The following is a 14,630-nucleotide window of genomic DNA, read 5'->3' on the forward strand; positions in this document are numbered from 1 at the left end:
CACAAAATGTGAAATGTGTCGAAAACGAGCCACCATGACATTCCATCCCCGCCCATCGGGAGGGCCCATCCTCGCATAATGTCCGGAGTGCAAAGTGGAACTCCAGGGTCCTTTCTTTTAGAGGTCTTTGATTGCAGATACTTGGTAAATAAATATTGGCAAAACCAATGACTGATTGAAGGGACCACAGGACCACTTGGCACCAACTTCGACAATGCAGCAACTTTGCCTGCCTTTCAGTCCGGAGTCCAAAAGCCGTAGTCCAGAGTCCGGAAAACTCGCCCAGTTTGCTCACCGACTCATCGACTCACCAGTTGCAATCAGAGCAATCACAGGGCCTTCCCTCCTATGTGAATAAATCACAATTACCGAAAGCAAAGCTCTCTGCAATAATTCCTGAGGTAAGTCTCGGCAAAGTTTTTCTATCAATTTATTCAAACTTTTCGAATTTTCGTTCACAAGCTTACAACATAAATAGAATGTTTCGATGTCGTCTTTTGTGGTGTGAATGCTTGTTATGAAAGTGTACGATGAAATGGAAAGGCTTAATCTACAAGGCACAACAATTTCCATACTTAGTGGTAGTGGTGATCCGGAACCTATTTGCCAGTGGAGGAGGGCTAGGACTAAGTACTAATTACTGGCTAAGAGAGCGTAGGTCTACCCTTAAAACCTAGTAAAATCATAAGAAATGGGCACAGGAAAATTGTGATATTGGAGATAGGAAAATTTGGGGAAACAAAGCTAAGCTAAGGCATTAGGTTAGGGAAATATACAATTTTGACTTTCTTCATAGATATTTGACTTCCAATGTATCATCACATTTTTTTCCTGTCTTAGATAAACCCAGAACAAGGCCTTAACCCTTCTTGAACTTGAGCAGCAAGATGGTAAGTACGAGGAATACCAGAACCCAGGACGAAATCGAAATGAAGCCATTGTATACGACGGGATTGTCGATGCCCCAGCCGCGCTGCAGGATGGATCTCATGGCTTCCGTGGGTTTTGTGAGGGGCAGGAAGGCTGTGAAGAACTGCAGGAGCGGGAACATGCCCTCGATGGGCCAGATAATGCCACACAACATAACGATGGGCAGGAAGGAACCCATGGCCACATATGTCGCAGTTCTCTCCGTATCCACAGCACAGGAAATAACGAATCCAAAGCTCATGCCGCACAGTCCATTCAGGATGCACAGGGCCACCACCAGCCAAATATTACCCACCAAAGTCAGTTCGAAGAAATAAAAGCTAACTATCAGGACGAAGATGGTCTGACTCAGCATCACCGTAAACTGAGTGACCACCTGTGAAAGAAGAATCTCAGGACCCGTAATTCCAGCCACCAAACACCTCTCCAACATTCCCTCATTCCGATCGATCAACATAGCTCCCGAGGTAACAGCCACGGCCAAGAAGAAGATAATGGTCAGGATAACGCCCGGGGCAGCAAAGTCCGTGAAGTTGGGATTACGATAGCCGTAGACGGGGTCCTGGAAGTCCACGGGCACACGTCCCAGTTTTGGATTAACATCACAGTCGGTCAACATGTCGCCCACAAAATTGAAGAAGGTGTACTGGAGATCGCGGTACAGCAACTGGGAGATTTGTTGATCTAGGAGGAATATGGATATTATTAGTTTCCTGATTTTTTTTATTGAAACTTTAGTTATACTTACTGGACCAATCCATTCGTACATCCAGATCAGAGGATTCAATAGTGCCATCTTCTGCATAACGACCATCTTCAACGCGTTCCATCAACGAAGCGGTATAATTGGGTTGGATCACTAAAGCCGCCCAGGCTTTGCCTTTCCTTACTTCTTCGTAGGCCGTCTCATCGTCGTTCACATATTTCTACAAAAATAAAAATCATCAATATTTTGTCAATATTTTTAAATAATCTTATCCTAAATGAATAAAAATGAAAGATCTATTATAAAAATATATTTAATTTCATAAAATTCTCGGAATCTAAAAATGTTTTAATGTTTTCGGCTTGTCTGGGAAACCCGAGAAGGTAAATGCCAGCAGTCAGTCAAATGCTCATTCAATTAGCTTAAAAAGTCATTGCACCTGCCAGACAGATGTCAAACGACTGGGTATTGTTTTCGCCGTTGCTGTGCAATTAAAATCGGAGCCGCTGAATTATTGAGCCACGCATGTCGCGATTCCAGGGCTCGTCAGTCGGGGAATCGGGGTGTTCCAGGGAACCAGGGATCCATGGATCCAGGACCCAGTATTCGGGGTAGTCAGGATACCGGCCCGCGGCACTTCCTTTCTTGGCAGCTTTGTGAGCTGTCTCTTTGTGCGTCCCGCTTCATTTCCTGTCGCATTGTTTGCTGCATGTGGGGCGTGCTGTTATGTTCTGCACTGTACTGCTCTCTTGTAGCAACAATAAAAGTAACTCCCCGTAATTAATGTGCGTACTTTGCGCCAGGCGATAAATTCAGCGAGGCAAACAAATCAACAAACAAAGGAGAGGCGTTTTCGTTGCGTTGCCTACTTTTTTGCGGACCCTGTTTTCCCCGTTTTGTCAACAATATGTTTGTGTTATCTGTAACAATTTCATTTGGCTGTGAAATAAATAATGAACCGAGAAAGTGGAGCAGATACAGGGATCTTCAGCTGGTTCCGGCAAGTGCTCACACATTTATTAAGTTGCCTTCGAACTTCCAACTTCGAGGGGCGTAAAACTTTGCCTAAACTTTCGCCACTCACTTATGTGTGGGCCCTACAATCCTGGCCACAAAACCCAGGCTGCGTGTATTGGCATTTGTATTTGGGCTTAGCTCGGGCAATTTTGCGGCTTCGATCTGCAGTTATTTAAACGCAAATGGCACAAGGATGGAGGCCTCGCAAACAGGCGTGAAATTTACGCAATTGCCGTCTTGGCCGCACACACACATATTCCCCGATTTTGGGATGTGCGGTTTAATTGGCCTCATTAGATTTGATGGCCCAGAAAGGGGTGTGTGCGTGTGTGTTTTGGCACAAAACTATGTTGCCCAGATTGGATTTGAATCCTCAGAACACCTGAAGTCGAAATACTGGCCAGCTTTACACTTGGGAGCCGGAATAAATTATAATGTGAAGAGCCATGACTACAGACAATCAAATTGCAGGCCCTGAACAACTTTTATGCTTCTATTTAACCCCAACTTCAACATTGTTTATGACAAACTTGAGCCACAAACTATGCGCAAATGAAGTCAACTTGGTCAGAAGCTCGACGCAAATGAGCTCGAAAGGAGCTGGGAGAAAAACTTTCCTCAGCTACCTTGGCAATTTTTGTTTCGACTTTGCCTTAACTTGCCTCATAAAATCTTCCTGGCTGCTGGATAAAAAAAAAAAAAGAAAGCCAGCTAGGGAAGCACTTTCGAGCACTTTCTTCAAGTAAAAGCTTGTCGCTAATCAAGTGCCATCAGAAGCGTAGTCAAAGGGGATTGTTAGCTGGAAGTAATCTGGGTTCTTGATTAAACTAAATTGATATAAATGCTTAGAAGGCATGAAATGAATTCAAATGTATATACTAAAATTGTTAATATGGAAAATAATTTAATTTAATTATTGGATATGTTTCCCATATAATCGTTCCACTACTAGAGTTTCTTAGCCTTTCTGCTGCACCAAAAACCATGAAATTTGCCAGCCACTCCTTTTCACTAATGAGCCACATTGTCGTGCTTAATGAACTTTTAATTAGAAGCAACGACATCGGCTGACCACAATATGTCTTTCAATTTCCCCATAAATTAAGACTCCTTTTTTTGGGCTTTTCTGCCGTGGGGTAAGTTTGCAAAATTATTACTCAAACCATTCAGGAAGCTGCTTTTAGAAAACAAAGGACAACTTTTGTGTCGTTAAGACAAGGGTAAAGGAAATGCGTTTGATCTGGAAAACACATAACCACAAGGAAAAAAGGACGAAAAATATTAAGGGCCAGAATTAACTTTGGGGACTTTTGGTCAAGAGATTAAAATATATACCAAACACCTTTAGTTTCAAAGAAAATTTGGGTTACTGCGTAAACATTTTTGAAAATATTTAAGTTTTATATAAATAAGAAAGTCAAATTTTGGTTGTAGTTTTCCCTCAAAAAAAGGTTTCCTCTTTGATTTTTCGCCCAAATGGTAATAAATGAGATAAGTTCCTAAACTGAATTTAATTTTTATTTCGTTTTTATCAGCTGTTCTACTAATTTTCAAGTCTTTCAGATAAATACATAGAACTCTCCCAAGTTTCCCTTCAACTACGTGGTTGGCAAAAGTGGTATTGAAAAGCACGAAGCGCCTTGCCGTCAATACAAGGAGAATATTCAAATTTCTTTGACCCGCCTTCGGGGTTCGCCCGAAGCTCCATCCTCTATCCAGGATTTTAAAAGGTGAGCCGAGGCAGGGACGGGGTTTTGGCCAAGTGCTGATGGCACGTTGATATGCTGTTCATTGACCAAAATTAACTTGGCCTCCTCTCCTTCTACTTCCCTTCGTTCTGGGTCTTTTGATGCGGCCTAAAGATACACGGCCGCGTGTTATTTTTTCACCGTTTTCCCTTATTTTCGTCGAAAGTTATACAAATTTAGTCTGATAGCCGGCGGTTGGGGGATGCTTTTCAATTTCCAAAAGGTAAAAAGTTTTCCTCACAAATTGCCAGTTGAGGCATGCGGACGGTTGCTGGCCTTATTATTGCGGTCTTTATTATATTGTTATTTGAAAATTCGAAAAAGTTTCGGAGGTCACGGTCTGTTGGCGGGATAATTTGATGGGACATTGAGATCTCAATGCTGATTTTGTTTTATTGTCTTTCAGCGAAACGGAGATGAATGAGGAAAGAGATTCGGGAAAATGGTTAGGAAGGGGAATACCAGAGGTTTACAACCAGCCAGTTAATAAGTTTCAATTTTGCATGAATGCTGTGCAAACTAATCGTAAAAATACCCATGCCACCGGCGCTACTTTACTGTTATTACGTTTATTATAGTGTCTAATGTAAAATGCATGAAATCGTAAGCCAGGACTCGTCGGGACTGGAGTCCTCGAACCGAAACGAAACTCAAATTAGGCAACAAAAGCGACTTTGTTTTTGAAGCGTAATTTGCAATAAATTGCCACAAGCGGCTTTCCTTGGCCTCCGTAATTCTGCCCTATTCTGTTCAGTTCGGTTCTGGCCCACTATTCCTGGCCATCGCCGCCCATGGCAGGGCAGTAAATTTATTGATGATCTCGACCGACTGGCCGACAGTCGAGGCGAATCGGCCTGTTGTTGCTGTGCCAAAGATAAGCAGCTGTAATTTGTGTTCGCCAACACCAAGGGCAACGGCCCAATCGGAGGCAGCATCCTCTTCATTTTGCATCGAACAAGGAGCAGAGTTGCCCCAGTTGGTCAAGAAACAGTAGCCAAAAAAATAATAATGCTAATAATACTAAAATTTTTGGGCCTACAATTTTTAAGGATCCGAGTTTTTCTAGAGTAACATCTAACCTTAGTCTTATTAAGGTTTTTTCAAGATACAGTAATAAAATAAAGATGTGATTACGTTTGATAAGGATACTGGAGTAGAAACTGAACTTTGTAATATTAGGACTTTTTTAAAGATGTAATAATATATTTTGCTAAGTGATAAGATATGTAAATTTCACTATAGTTATGATATAATTACATATATGAACTTAGCCCATCTGTTAAGTTACCATACTTTTTTTTGCATCGTAGTTCTCAATAATTTTAGATGTACCATGTCATGTAAACTTCCTTCAAAATAAAAAAAATGTACTATTTGAATATTCAATAGAATTTAACAAATCTGATACTATAATTTAGGGACATGTTTTCAAAATAGACACCTATGATTACAAATATTCAGCCACAAAATAGCCAAGTTAGCACAGCCGGCATCGGCAATGTGGCCAAGACAAAGGCAAGTATGTGGAGGGGTGATTTAGGAGTGCGGCAGGGCGAAATGATGTGTGCAGTAGATTGAAGACCGGGCAGCTCCCCCAGCAGTCTGCCCGCCCAACAGGGGGAGCCACTCGGCTGTCCACACAAATTGAAATAAATTACAGGAGCGGCCAGCAGAGGGCGTGCGTACTGGTGATCGGGGGCCCTGAATATAAGCCACATGAGTGGTTATTGTAAAGTTCGCACTGCACAATTTAACCGAAAAGCCAGTGACAGCTGATATTGCACCCCCGGGCTGGGAGTTGCATCTGCCAGTGCTGCAGCAACTGCATTTGCCACTGCCCCATCCGCATCCTCAAGCCCCCCATTCCCTTTTCCTGCCTCTGTCCATGTCCTTTTCCTCCCGGGGGATGATGAAGGGGGCCGAACTCGAGTAGGTAATTTGCATTGCACTCACCACAACCATGCTCTTGTTCTTGACCAGCATATCGAGATAACGGCAGCTCAGCATCGTCTGATTGCATCCGGTGTGCACTGGACAGAATTGTTCCATAATCATTTCCCCCGACATCTCGTGATTCGCCACGGCCAATTTGAGGCCAGTGGGATCATGGCCGATGGCGTAGCAGAAGAGCAGTATCTGCACCACCGGCAGGCCCACGATGAACAGCATCACCCTGCGGAAAATCGCCCAAAGTTGGTTTACAATTGATGAGTTGTAGTGGTATGAGTATTAGATTATTACTATGTAGTCCAAGTAATATGAACTGGGTTTTGGTAAAGAGTGCACTTATAAGTTGCCTACCACACTTGAAATATTAGTCCTGCTTTTGAAAGAGCAGTAGATATACCTATCATGATTATTTTTAAATTTTATAAAAGTAGTTTTTGAAAAACTAATTAAATCAAGCTAGATATTTGTCATGAAAGGGTAATATTGTTGATTGAAAGATTACTAACCTATCCATAACGAAACCTATCGTAACTAACTTAACGCTTAAAAGCATCAGTTCATAGATTGTTTAAAATTTCGGTAATATCTTTTGAACTTTGATTGTTTCTTATAGAATCATATTGATCTATTAAATCAAATATTGGGCCAATTTAAAAATTCTTAAAAAATTCTTCTTTACTTTATTTTGTGTGTGGATAAGGCAGTGCTTTTCTAAACCCTATTACTCACCCCACGTTGCGCATCATCCACAAGAAGTTCTTCCAGATGAGGGCGTGCAGGTGATGGGACTGCATCACATGAAGGTTGTACCAGAAGGATGTGGGTGTCTCCTGGGGAGGAGGCAGCGGCGGGGCTGCGGGGGCTGTGGTACTGATCGGATCTCGGGCAGCCGAGGACATGGAAATATTATCTCCAAATTCTCCCGAAATTTCGGCGGCATGCTGCTCATCGGACATATCCAAAGCGGGATTAGAGATCGCCGGCACTGTCACCTGTTCCACAATTTCCTGAGCTATCGACGACCGTCGGCGTTTTCCCATATTCTGCAAGACGGAAAGCTTCAGGAAAACATCCTCCAGAGAGTCGGCATTATATTGCTGTCGTAGATAACCCGGTGATTCTTCTGCCAGCATTTTTCCACCACGCAAAAGACCAATCTAAAAGAAAGAAGAGGGATCACATATATTAGAGGATATTCTGGAAGACAATGTAAAATAAAATCTTAAAAAAAAGAGTATCACTTATTGGATATTATAAAAATAATTTATTTGAGTTAAGACCTCAAGTAAAATAAATTATCCATTAAAACACGTAACTATTGTACTGATTTTGTTAAAATAACATAGTTAAACGTTCCATTTGATATACCTTTCATTTTTCTTTTAGAATTTAGAAAGTTTTCTCTCTGGTTCCAAACTTTTTTATTCAAATACCCCCTATGACAACTGCGCAACCTCGAAATTAAGTGGGAATAGATTTGTGTGACATCACTCTTTTGTCAGTCAATTGATTTGGAGCGTGCTCTGGCAAAGTGTCGCCGAGCCAATTAAACTTTTCGACTTTGATGCGACTTGCCAGTCGTCCTTGTCCTTGTCCATGTCCGCTCCCCAGAATCTTTGTCAAAGTTTCCGCCCTCCATGCACATCCTGTTCCTGATCCTGTTGTTGTTAAGGATGTGGATCTGGATGTGAATGTGGAAGTCTCGAAGAAGTTTTATCGACTCCCATGTTCGGCGTAATCCCTTGTTCACGCAACGTGCGGAAATTAAGTTAATTGATTTCTGTGTCCGTACATGACCAGCCGTCATCCCCTTAGCCCTTCTGCAGACGGAAGGGAAAAGTTTGCCGTCAGCTCGAGGATTTTCCCATCAAGAAGACGCTGCCTGTTCATCAATTCCACACGAAATAGATGGCTTCATTAGGCATGCACATGAGTGGGCTGCTCCTGTCTCGGTTTTCCGGGTGGCAAAATTACGGGGGTATTTTTCCGACTGCACAGGCAAATTCTATGCTAAATAAACCACACACACACACTCGGCTAGTTAGCAAACTTTTGCCACTTGATTTGGCTTCGTTCGGCTCCTGATTTTGGCCAGCTAGGAAATCGCCCATTTCCCCCAGAGCTGTTGTGTTTGGCCAATTCGAATGGCGACCATCGACCGTCGACTCTCGACTCTCCACAGTCGACTGTCTTTTCGACTTCTCAGGGCCAATTAACGTCTTAATTGAATTGCAATGGCAAACTAAATTACGGTCTTCCTGGCCAGGCAGCCAATTGTAATTTTATTGGCCAACTATGTGATATGCATTATTATGGCCGGCAATTTTGCATGCCATAAATAATTTTCCGTTTGCCTCATTCCCCGGCACGCAGAGGAAATTGAAAAATGCACATGATATTTATGGCTGGGTTCGTAGGTGGCATTTACTGGAAGTGGGCGAGCTCGGAATTTATTCTAGAATATATGCGGCGCGGGCTAGCCAAATAAATCTTGGGTGTTCATCTGAAATTTCCCAAATTTACATAAGATCTGAGTTCTTTTAAACATGAGACTGATTGAAGATTTTCATTATAGATTCCTAAGATATTAGTAGTATCTTATCAACAACATTTGTATAAAAACGAATATAATAGGGCATGTATTTGAAATTAATAAGTTGTTCTTAATAAACTCAAATTAAAGCTTAAAGACAAATATATATATTTTTTTAAATATTTGAAACCTCTTTAAAGCTTAATAAATATTTTTTAAATGTGTACTTTTGAAATCTAAATTCTAAAAATATTTATACTTGCTTCTGAATACTTTTTTTATTTTTATAATTTTCTTTAAATTGTATTCTTGCAGCTTAATGCTTAATAACACGCCACGTGCAACGCGGCATTAAAGTGGCAATCAAAGTGGTTGGCTGAAACACATCAACACTTCGTCAGGCAACGGAAAACCAGTTGGTAATGTTATTTTTTCTTGGTTATTGTGTATCTCCTGTCACTCATCAGCTTTAGCAATTATTCAACTGTCCATTTGCATTTCGGTTGTGCTGGCTGCTTTTGCTTTTTGTGCTGGCTGCTCGAAGGCAACATGCGGAAAATTACGCGACAAACAATAAGGATAAAAAACGGAAAAACGGCAACCGTACGGGGGAAATGCAACAATATCAACTATTAAAGGCGCGCCCAGGAGGGAATTCGGGGGTTCGGCTGCCCCCCAGTAAATGCTGAAATGCTGAAGTAGAGCACTCGTAACAATATATCCATCACATAATGTTACGCTCCCTGATTTCATTTATTAGAGCAGAAAGTGCTGCATGTACAACTGGGGACAGTCGTAGGCGAAGACCCGCCCCTTTGTCTTCGCTGTGTGGCCATGTGGCGTATACGCGATTCTCTACTTTTTGTCCTGGTTTTCCTCTATTTTTTTTGTTTTAGCTACTTTCTTTTTTCCTACGCTTTATGGGATTTTTTTTTTGGGCGAGCCAACAATTTCCCCTGAGCCAAAAGGCAAAGGCTCCAGCGCTGACATTAAATTTGGGGAGCAATGTCTGTCAAAAAAAAGTGAAGCGCTGCACTTTGTTAGGAGCGAGAGACTGGAAGCCATTCGAGATTCTGTTGTGTGGGTCGAGGTGGTTGACCTCATGGTTGGGACATGGGTTGAGGTCGGAGTTTGGGCGGTTATATGGCTGATATAAGGCTTATACCCATGCAGGCGTTGACGCTTGACATAATGCGGAGCATACTTTGATGTGGGTTCCACTGTCATCAGAGGTCATCAACAAAATTGTTCAAAATATTGTATTTCTACGAAAAATAGATTTTAATAAAATAATATAATTTTGAACCATTTGAAAAAAAGGGTTATACTCAGAATAGTACAGAATTAAATTTGAATGTTCTCTAAAAAAATATTTTTCTTTGAACAATAAATGTACTACTATTTTTTAAATGTTTTGTAAGAAAGAGGATACAATTTCTAAGGATTTTTTATAAAATGTAAAAACATTTTATGCAATTATAACTTGTACTTTGAACAAAAAAGGAGCATAAAAGCATTTTGTGTTGTTTTCTACAGCAAATTTTATATATTTAAATAGTTAAGGTAACCATGGCGTAGAAATTTAAAGGTAAATTCGATTTAAAAGATAATATTCAACTGATGCCAATGCAAAGCTGTTATTGTTATTCACTTCCTCTTTTCACACAAAGCTGTATAAAAAGCATCCAGCATTGAAGAGCAAAGTTGCATTTACCACAGTAACTAAATCCTTTTGTGGCCTATTTTTCCAGCTTACACGACCGCTCTTCGGCAAAATAAAAACATCTCAATGCCAAAGTGCAGCATATTTTTGTAATAAATAATCCTCTTTTTTAATATCTTTATTTTCGCACATTAAACTTTGATAATCGCCTCAACATATCTGGTCCATTGTGAAGACGGTGCCGTAGAAACGGCATTTGCCGCATTTGCACAGAATATTCTCGATCGCACACCGGCAGACACGTACAAATTTTTAATGTCCATAAATATTTTTCAATTAAAATAAAACTTTTAATCGCTGCACCAAACAAATAACAATAACCGAATTTAAGCACGGCAAAGTTTTAACAACACTCTGGGATGCAGTCGTAAATGCATTTTACGATTATGTTTAATGCCCCTGCTTTTGTTTGAGTGCATCCTCTCCGCAGCAGTGGAATCAGAAAAACTAATAGCTGTTTTTGCCGCCATGCTGCATATAATTTTTATTGCCGCATGAATTTTCAGCTTATAAATTGCCAGCAGGCAATAATCACTTTAATGCTTTTGAGGTGGTTTGGTTGGGGGAATATATAGATCAAGTGGCATGTTGGTGTGTTTGTAGGTGCCAATTGAAGTGGCTCACTCAATCAGGCTCTAGGGCAGTTAAATTTATGTGTCCGTCTGCGACTGAGCTGCATTGAGCTCTACTTTAGCAGATATTGGCCGAGGGAATCCCATTTTGGACACGCAATTCCGTTGACTCAACAGAAAAAACAGCCGTCCAAAAACAAAGACGGCGAGAAAAAACAGAATACACAAGGAAGTCCAGCAGAAAAACTCTACGGTCAACTCCTCGTGACGTGCGGAATTGTCGAAAAATATGTGCAGATACTACCTTGGGCCAAGTTGGACTGAAGACTCGTCCTCTTCTCCTGGCCAGGACTCGACTTGAGCTGGCCAGGCCGAAAGCAAAGCGTGCCACGAAAAAGTGACAAAGCTGAAAAAGCAATTTGCTGCTGGCCATAATACCAGTACACCAAAAAAAAGTATACAACTACTATAAAACGATTTATTTATAATTACTTTACTATATCAAAAATATTTATATTTTAAATTACACATTATCATGTTTATAATCCACAGTTTGATGTGACATTTAAGTATGGTTCTTTACTTATTACTATTATTTTAATATTTTTAATAGCAATACAATATATTCTACATATTCTCAGGCAAATATTTAAAAAAAATTTTTTTTTAATTATTTGAATTGTAAGTAAAGTAAAAAATCATGCAATATTGACATTCTTTATAATAACCATATGAAACTTATTTAAATTTCTACCATTTTTTCTCCCTGTGTACCTCAGCCAGCTGAGGCGTGCACAATCTAAGCTGAGACCCGCTTGCTGTTCCATTTGAGCTCAGCTGCGAGGCCAACACGTGTTCAATATGAGCAATTAAACACTGTCACCAGAAGTTACACAGACACAACAACTTCTACTTCCGCTCCTCATTCCGCTCGGTGTGGTCGTGGTCGTGGTCCCATGGGCTTTGCATATAAGGCCGCAGGATGGGAACTTCTTCCGCAAGTTGGTTTTTTATAGAACCCATAAACCATAAATTTGGTCTAACAATTCGCATTAAATTCACATTTCAGCGCCTGACGCTGGGATTAACTTGGCCAGGATGCTTCGTTTTCGATCATTGTGCCTCGTTTTATGGACTACCAAAGCGAGTCGGTCGATTGTTGTTTTGGTTGACACCCAATCCCAATGCGATTCCCAAGTGCCAAATGCTAAATGTCGATTGTCCGCAAACAAAGGCGAGTTTTCTATTCCTGCCAGTGATTTTGTTTATTGGCCATAACTCTTTACCGCAATGACTTTTGGCGGCACGGCGGTGTGACAACGGATTCCCATTCGGCAGATCACGTGGGTTGGTTGGATTATCAAAGGGTTTTGGCTGGCCTATCTGGGGGTGGCGAAATCGTGTTGTCAATTGCTGGCAGCCGCTCAGCATGTGAGCCATTTAACACCCTGAATGTCCTTGGGGGTCAAGTGGGGTTATGGGGCTCAAGTCCCCAGGACTGGATGATTGTTTTGGTATAACGGTAATCCGAACCAAAGGTCTCAGTATGAATTATGTATTAATAACCAGCGCTTAAAGCGCCTCTATATTGATTCAGTGAAATATGGCTTAATAATAAATATTCCTCGTAAGTACCGTCGATTAATAAATTCTGGCAATCAATCAATCATTTCAAGCGGTGTGGCATAGGTTTCCTTATAATCAATATACGGATTACCATGACATGCCTAATCATTTACTTAATATTAAAGCATGAATGGAAACATTCAAAAAATATTAAAACGATTATAAAACCATCACCCAAATAAAAAGGTACTCATATTTATATTGGCTTGACGATCGTTACTTAGCCAAATGAAGGTGTATAGGTATAAAGGCCGACTGTTTTGATCAGCTTGCTACCCATGCTAACGATTCCTATCACTTGAAGGAAAAGTTATTTTTTGACCAATTTTTGCATTTTTTTTTGCGAAAAAGTCAGAAATTTAACATTTTGAGGTTTGAACGCCAGTGGATTGGAAATTAAGCCACGAGAAGAACAAGGTATGACATTCCTCATACCGACAACTGTTGGCATTATGACAGCCAAAAAACTGATTTTTAAGGGCTAAATAATGGGATTCCGATTTTAGTCAAAAATACTCCCTTCTTAAGCGGTTTTTCAATCGTAACTTAGCAAAAAGAAGGCGTACAGCTAAAAGACAGACTGTTTTGAGCAGCTTGCTTTCAATAATAACGATTTCAACCACTTTAAGTAAAAGTTATTTTGTGACCAATTTTCGCATTTTCGCGAAAAGTGGCAAAAATTTTTCATTTTCAGGTTTGAACGCCAATGGATTGGAAATTAAACCACGAAAATAACAAGGTATGACATTTCTCATTCCGACAATTATTGGCATTATGACAGCCAAAAAACTGATTTTTAAGGGCTAAATAATGGGATTCCGATTTTAGTCCCAAATAGTCCCTTTTAAAGCGGTTCTTCAATCACAATTTTTGTATTAGATTTTAATCGTGGGATGATAAATATTGTAAAATATTTTGTAATAATAAAAACCCACTAAAGTCATGCATTTTGATGAATATTTTCCTGCGCCCAATCAATCACTTTAAACGCGCCTCCTTGTGGAGTGTCTCAAGTGTCGATCTCCGGCCCAATTCACACTTTCCTGTACGCTCCCCACATCAATCTTTTCCCGAGTGTTGTCATTGATATATTCAACCATCTCATCTCATCTCACACTCCACTTGAGCTTGCGTGTCCCTGAGCAAGGATTCTGTTTGTTTTATGTGTGCATATCCTGTGCGTGTGGCCAAGTATCTGAGTCTCAGCCCGTGTATCTATCTGTCTATCCGACTGTCCATTGTGATGGGCGTTTGTTTGCGAGCTTTGTCACGATTTATTCTTTGATTTTTTTCTCCCAGCCTGAGAACGGCCGAGTTCATTGTTTGCTGCACGCATTAAGTGACTAGCGCAGTTATATTTCCCTATGCCGAACTCATCTGTTTCGCTGGCGGTGGCATAAATAAATCTGAAGTAAATTTCTGCAATGTGTCTCGCTCGGAAATGCCTCGTAAATCGTGCCATGGCCATGGGTCAACAGAGGAGACAGCGACCAGTAATATTCTACTCTACTCCGCCACTCGACTTCCCTCTTTTAGCCATTCATTTTTCCATTTTTTTTGGACAGGACTCGGATTTGTTGCAGCTCGCAGGATACAAATTTGCCAGGGGGCAGGCGGAAGCACTTAGTGCCGCACGTTGACAGCGCCCGGCGAAGCTGATAGCTGAACTTTCACCTTGGCAGTGGCAGCATAATATTGCTCATACGCCGCATATTACACATGGATGTGCCAGCAGGCTGGCCATAAATCACCCGGCCACGAACAATGCGTGGGCGCCCAGAGCCATTGACACTTGGCTTGGATCCTTCGTAGCCGAAAACCCCCT

General features: G+C 41.0%; 1 protein-coding gene across 3 annotated transcripts in view; it reads right to left on the bottom strand.

The window, feature by feature from the left end:
• Positions 1-413: 413 nt before the first annotated feature.
• The window catches only part of LOC119552640 (ABC transporter G family member 20), a 52,356-nt gene continuing 38,139 nt past the window's right edge, over positions 414-14,630 (bottom strand). For all 3 annotated transcript variants that reach the window (XM_037862334.1, XM_037862343.1, XM_037862351.1), the window contains exons 6-9: positions 7,081-7,508; positions 6,355-6,574; positions 1,679-1,856; positions 414-1,614 (exon numbers count right to left, since the gene is read on the bottom strand). In XM_037862334.1, the coding sequence (XP_037718262.1) occupies positions 860-1,614; positions 1,679-1,856; positions 6,355-6,574; positions 7,081-7,508 (1,581 nt within the window). In that variant the 3' untranslated portion in view covers positions 414-859. The remainder of the gene's footprint in view (positions 1,615-1,678; positions 1,857-6,354; positions 6,575-7,080; positions 7,509-14,630) is intronic.

This window comes from Drosophila subpulchrella, chromosome 3R, assembly GCF_014743375.2.
Source record: "Drosophila subpulchrella strain 33 F10 #4 breed RU33 chromosome 3R, RU_Dsub_v1.1 Primary Assembly, whole genome shotgun sequence".
Lineage (NCBI taxonomy): Eukaryota > Metazoa > Arthropoda > Insecta > Diptera > Drosophilidae > Drosophila > Drosophila subpulchrella.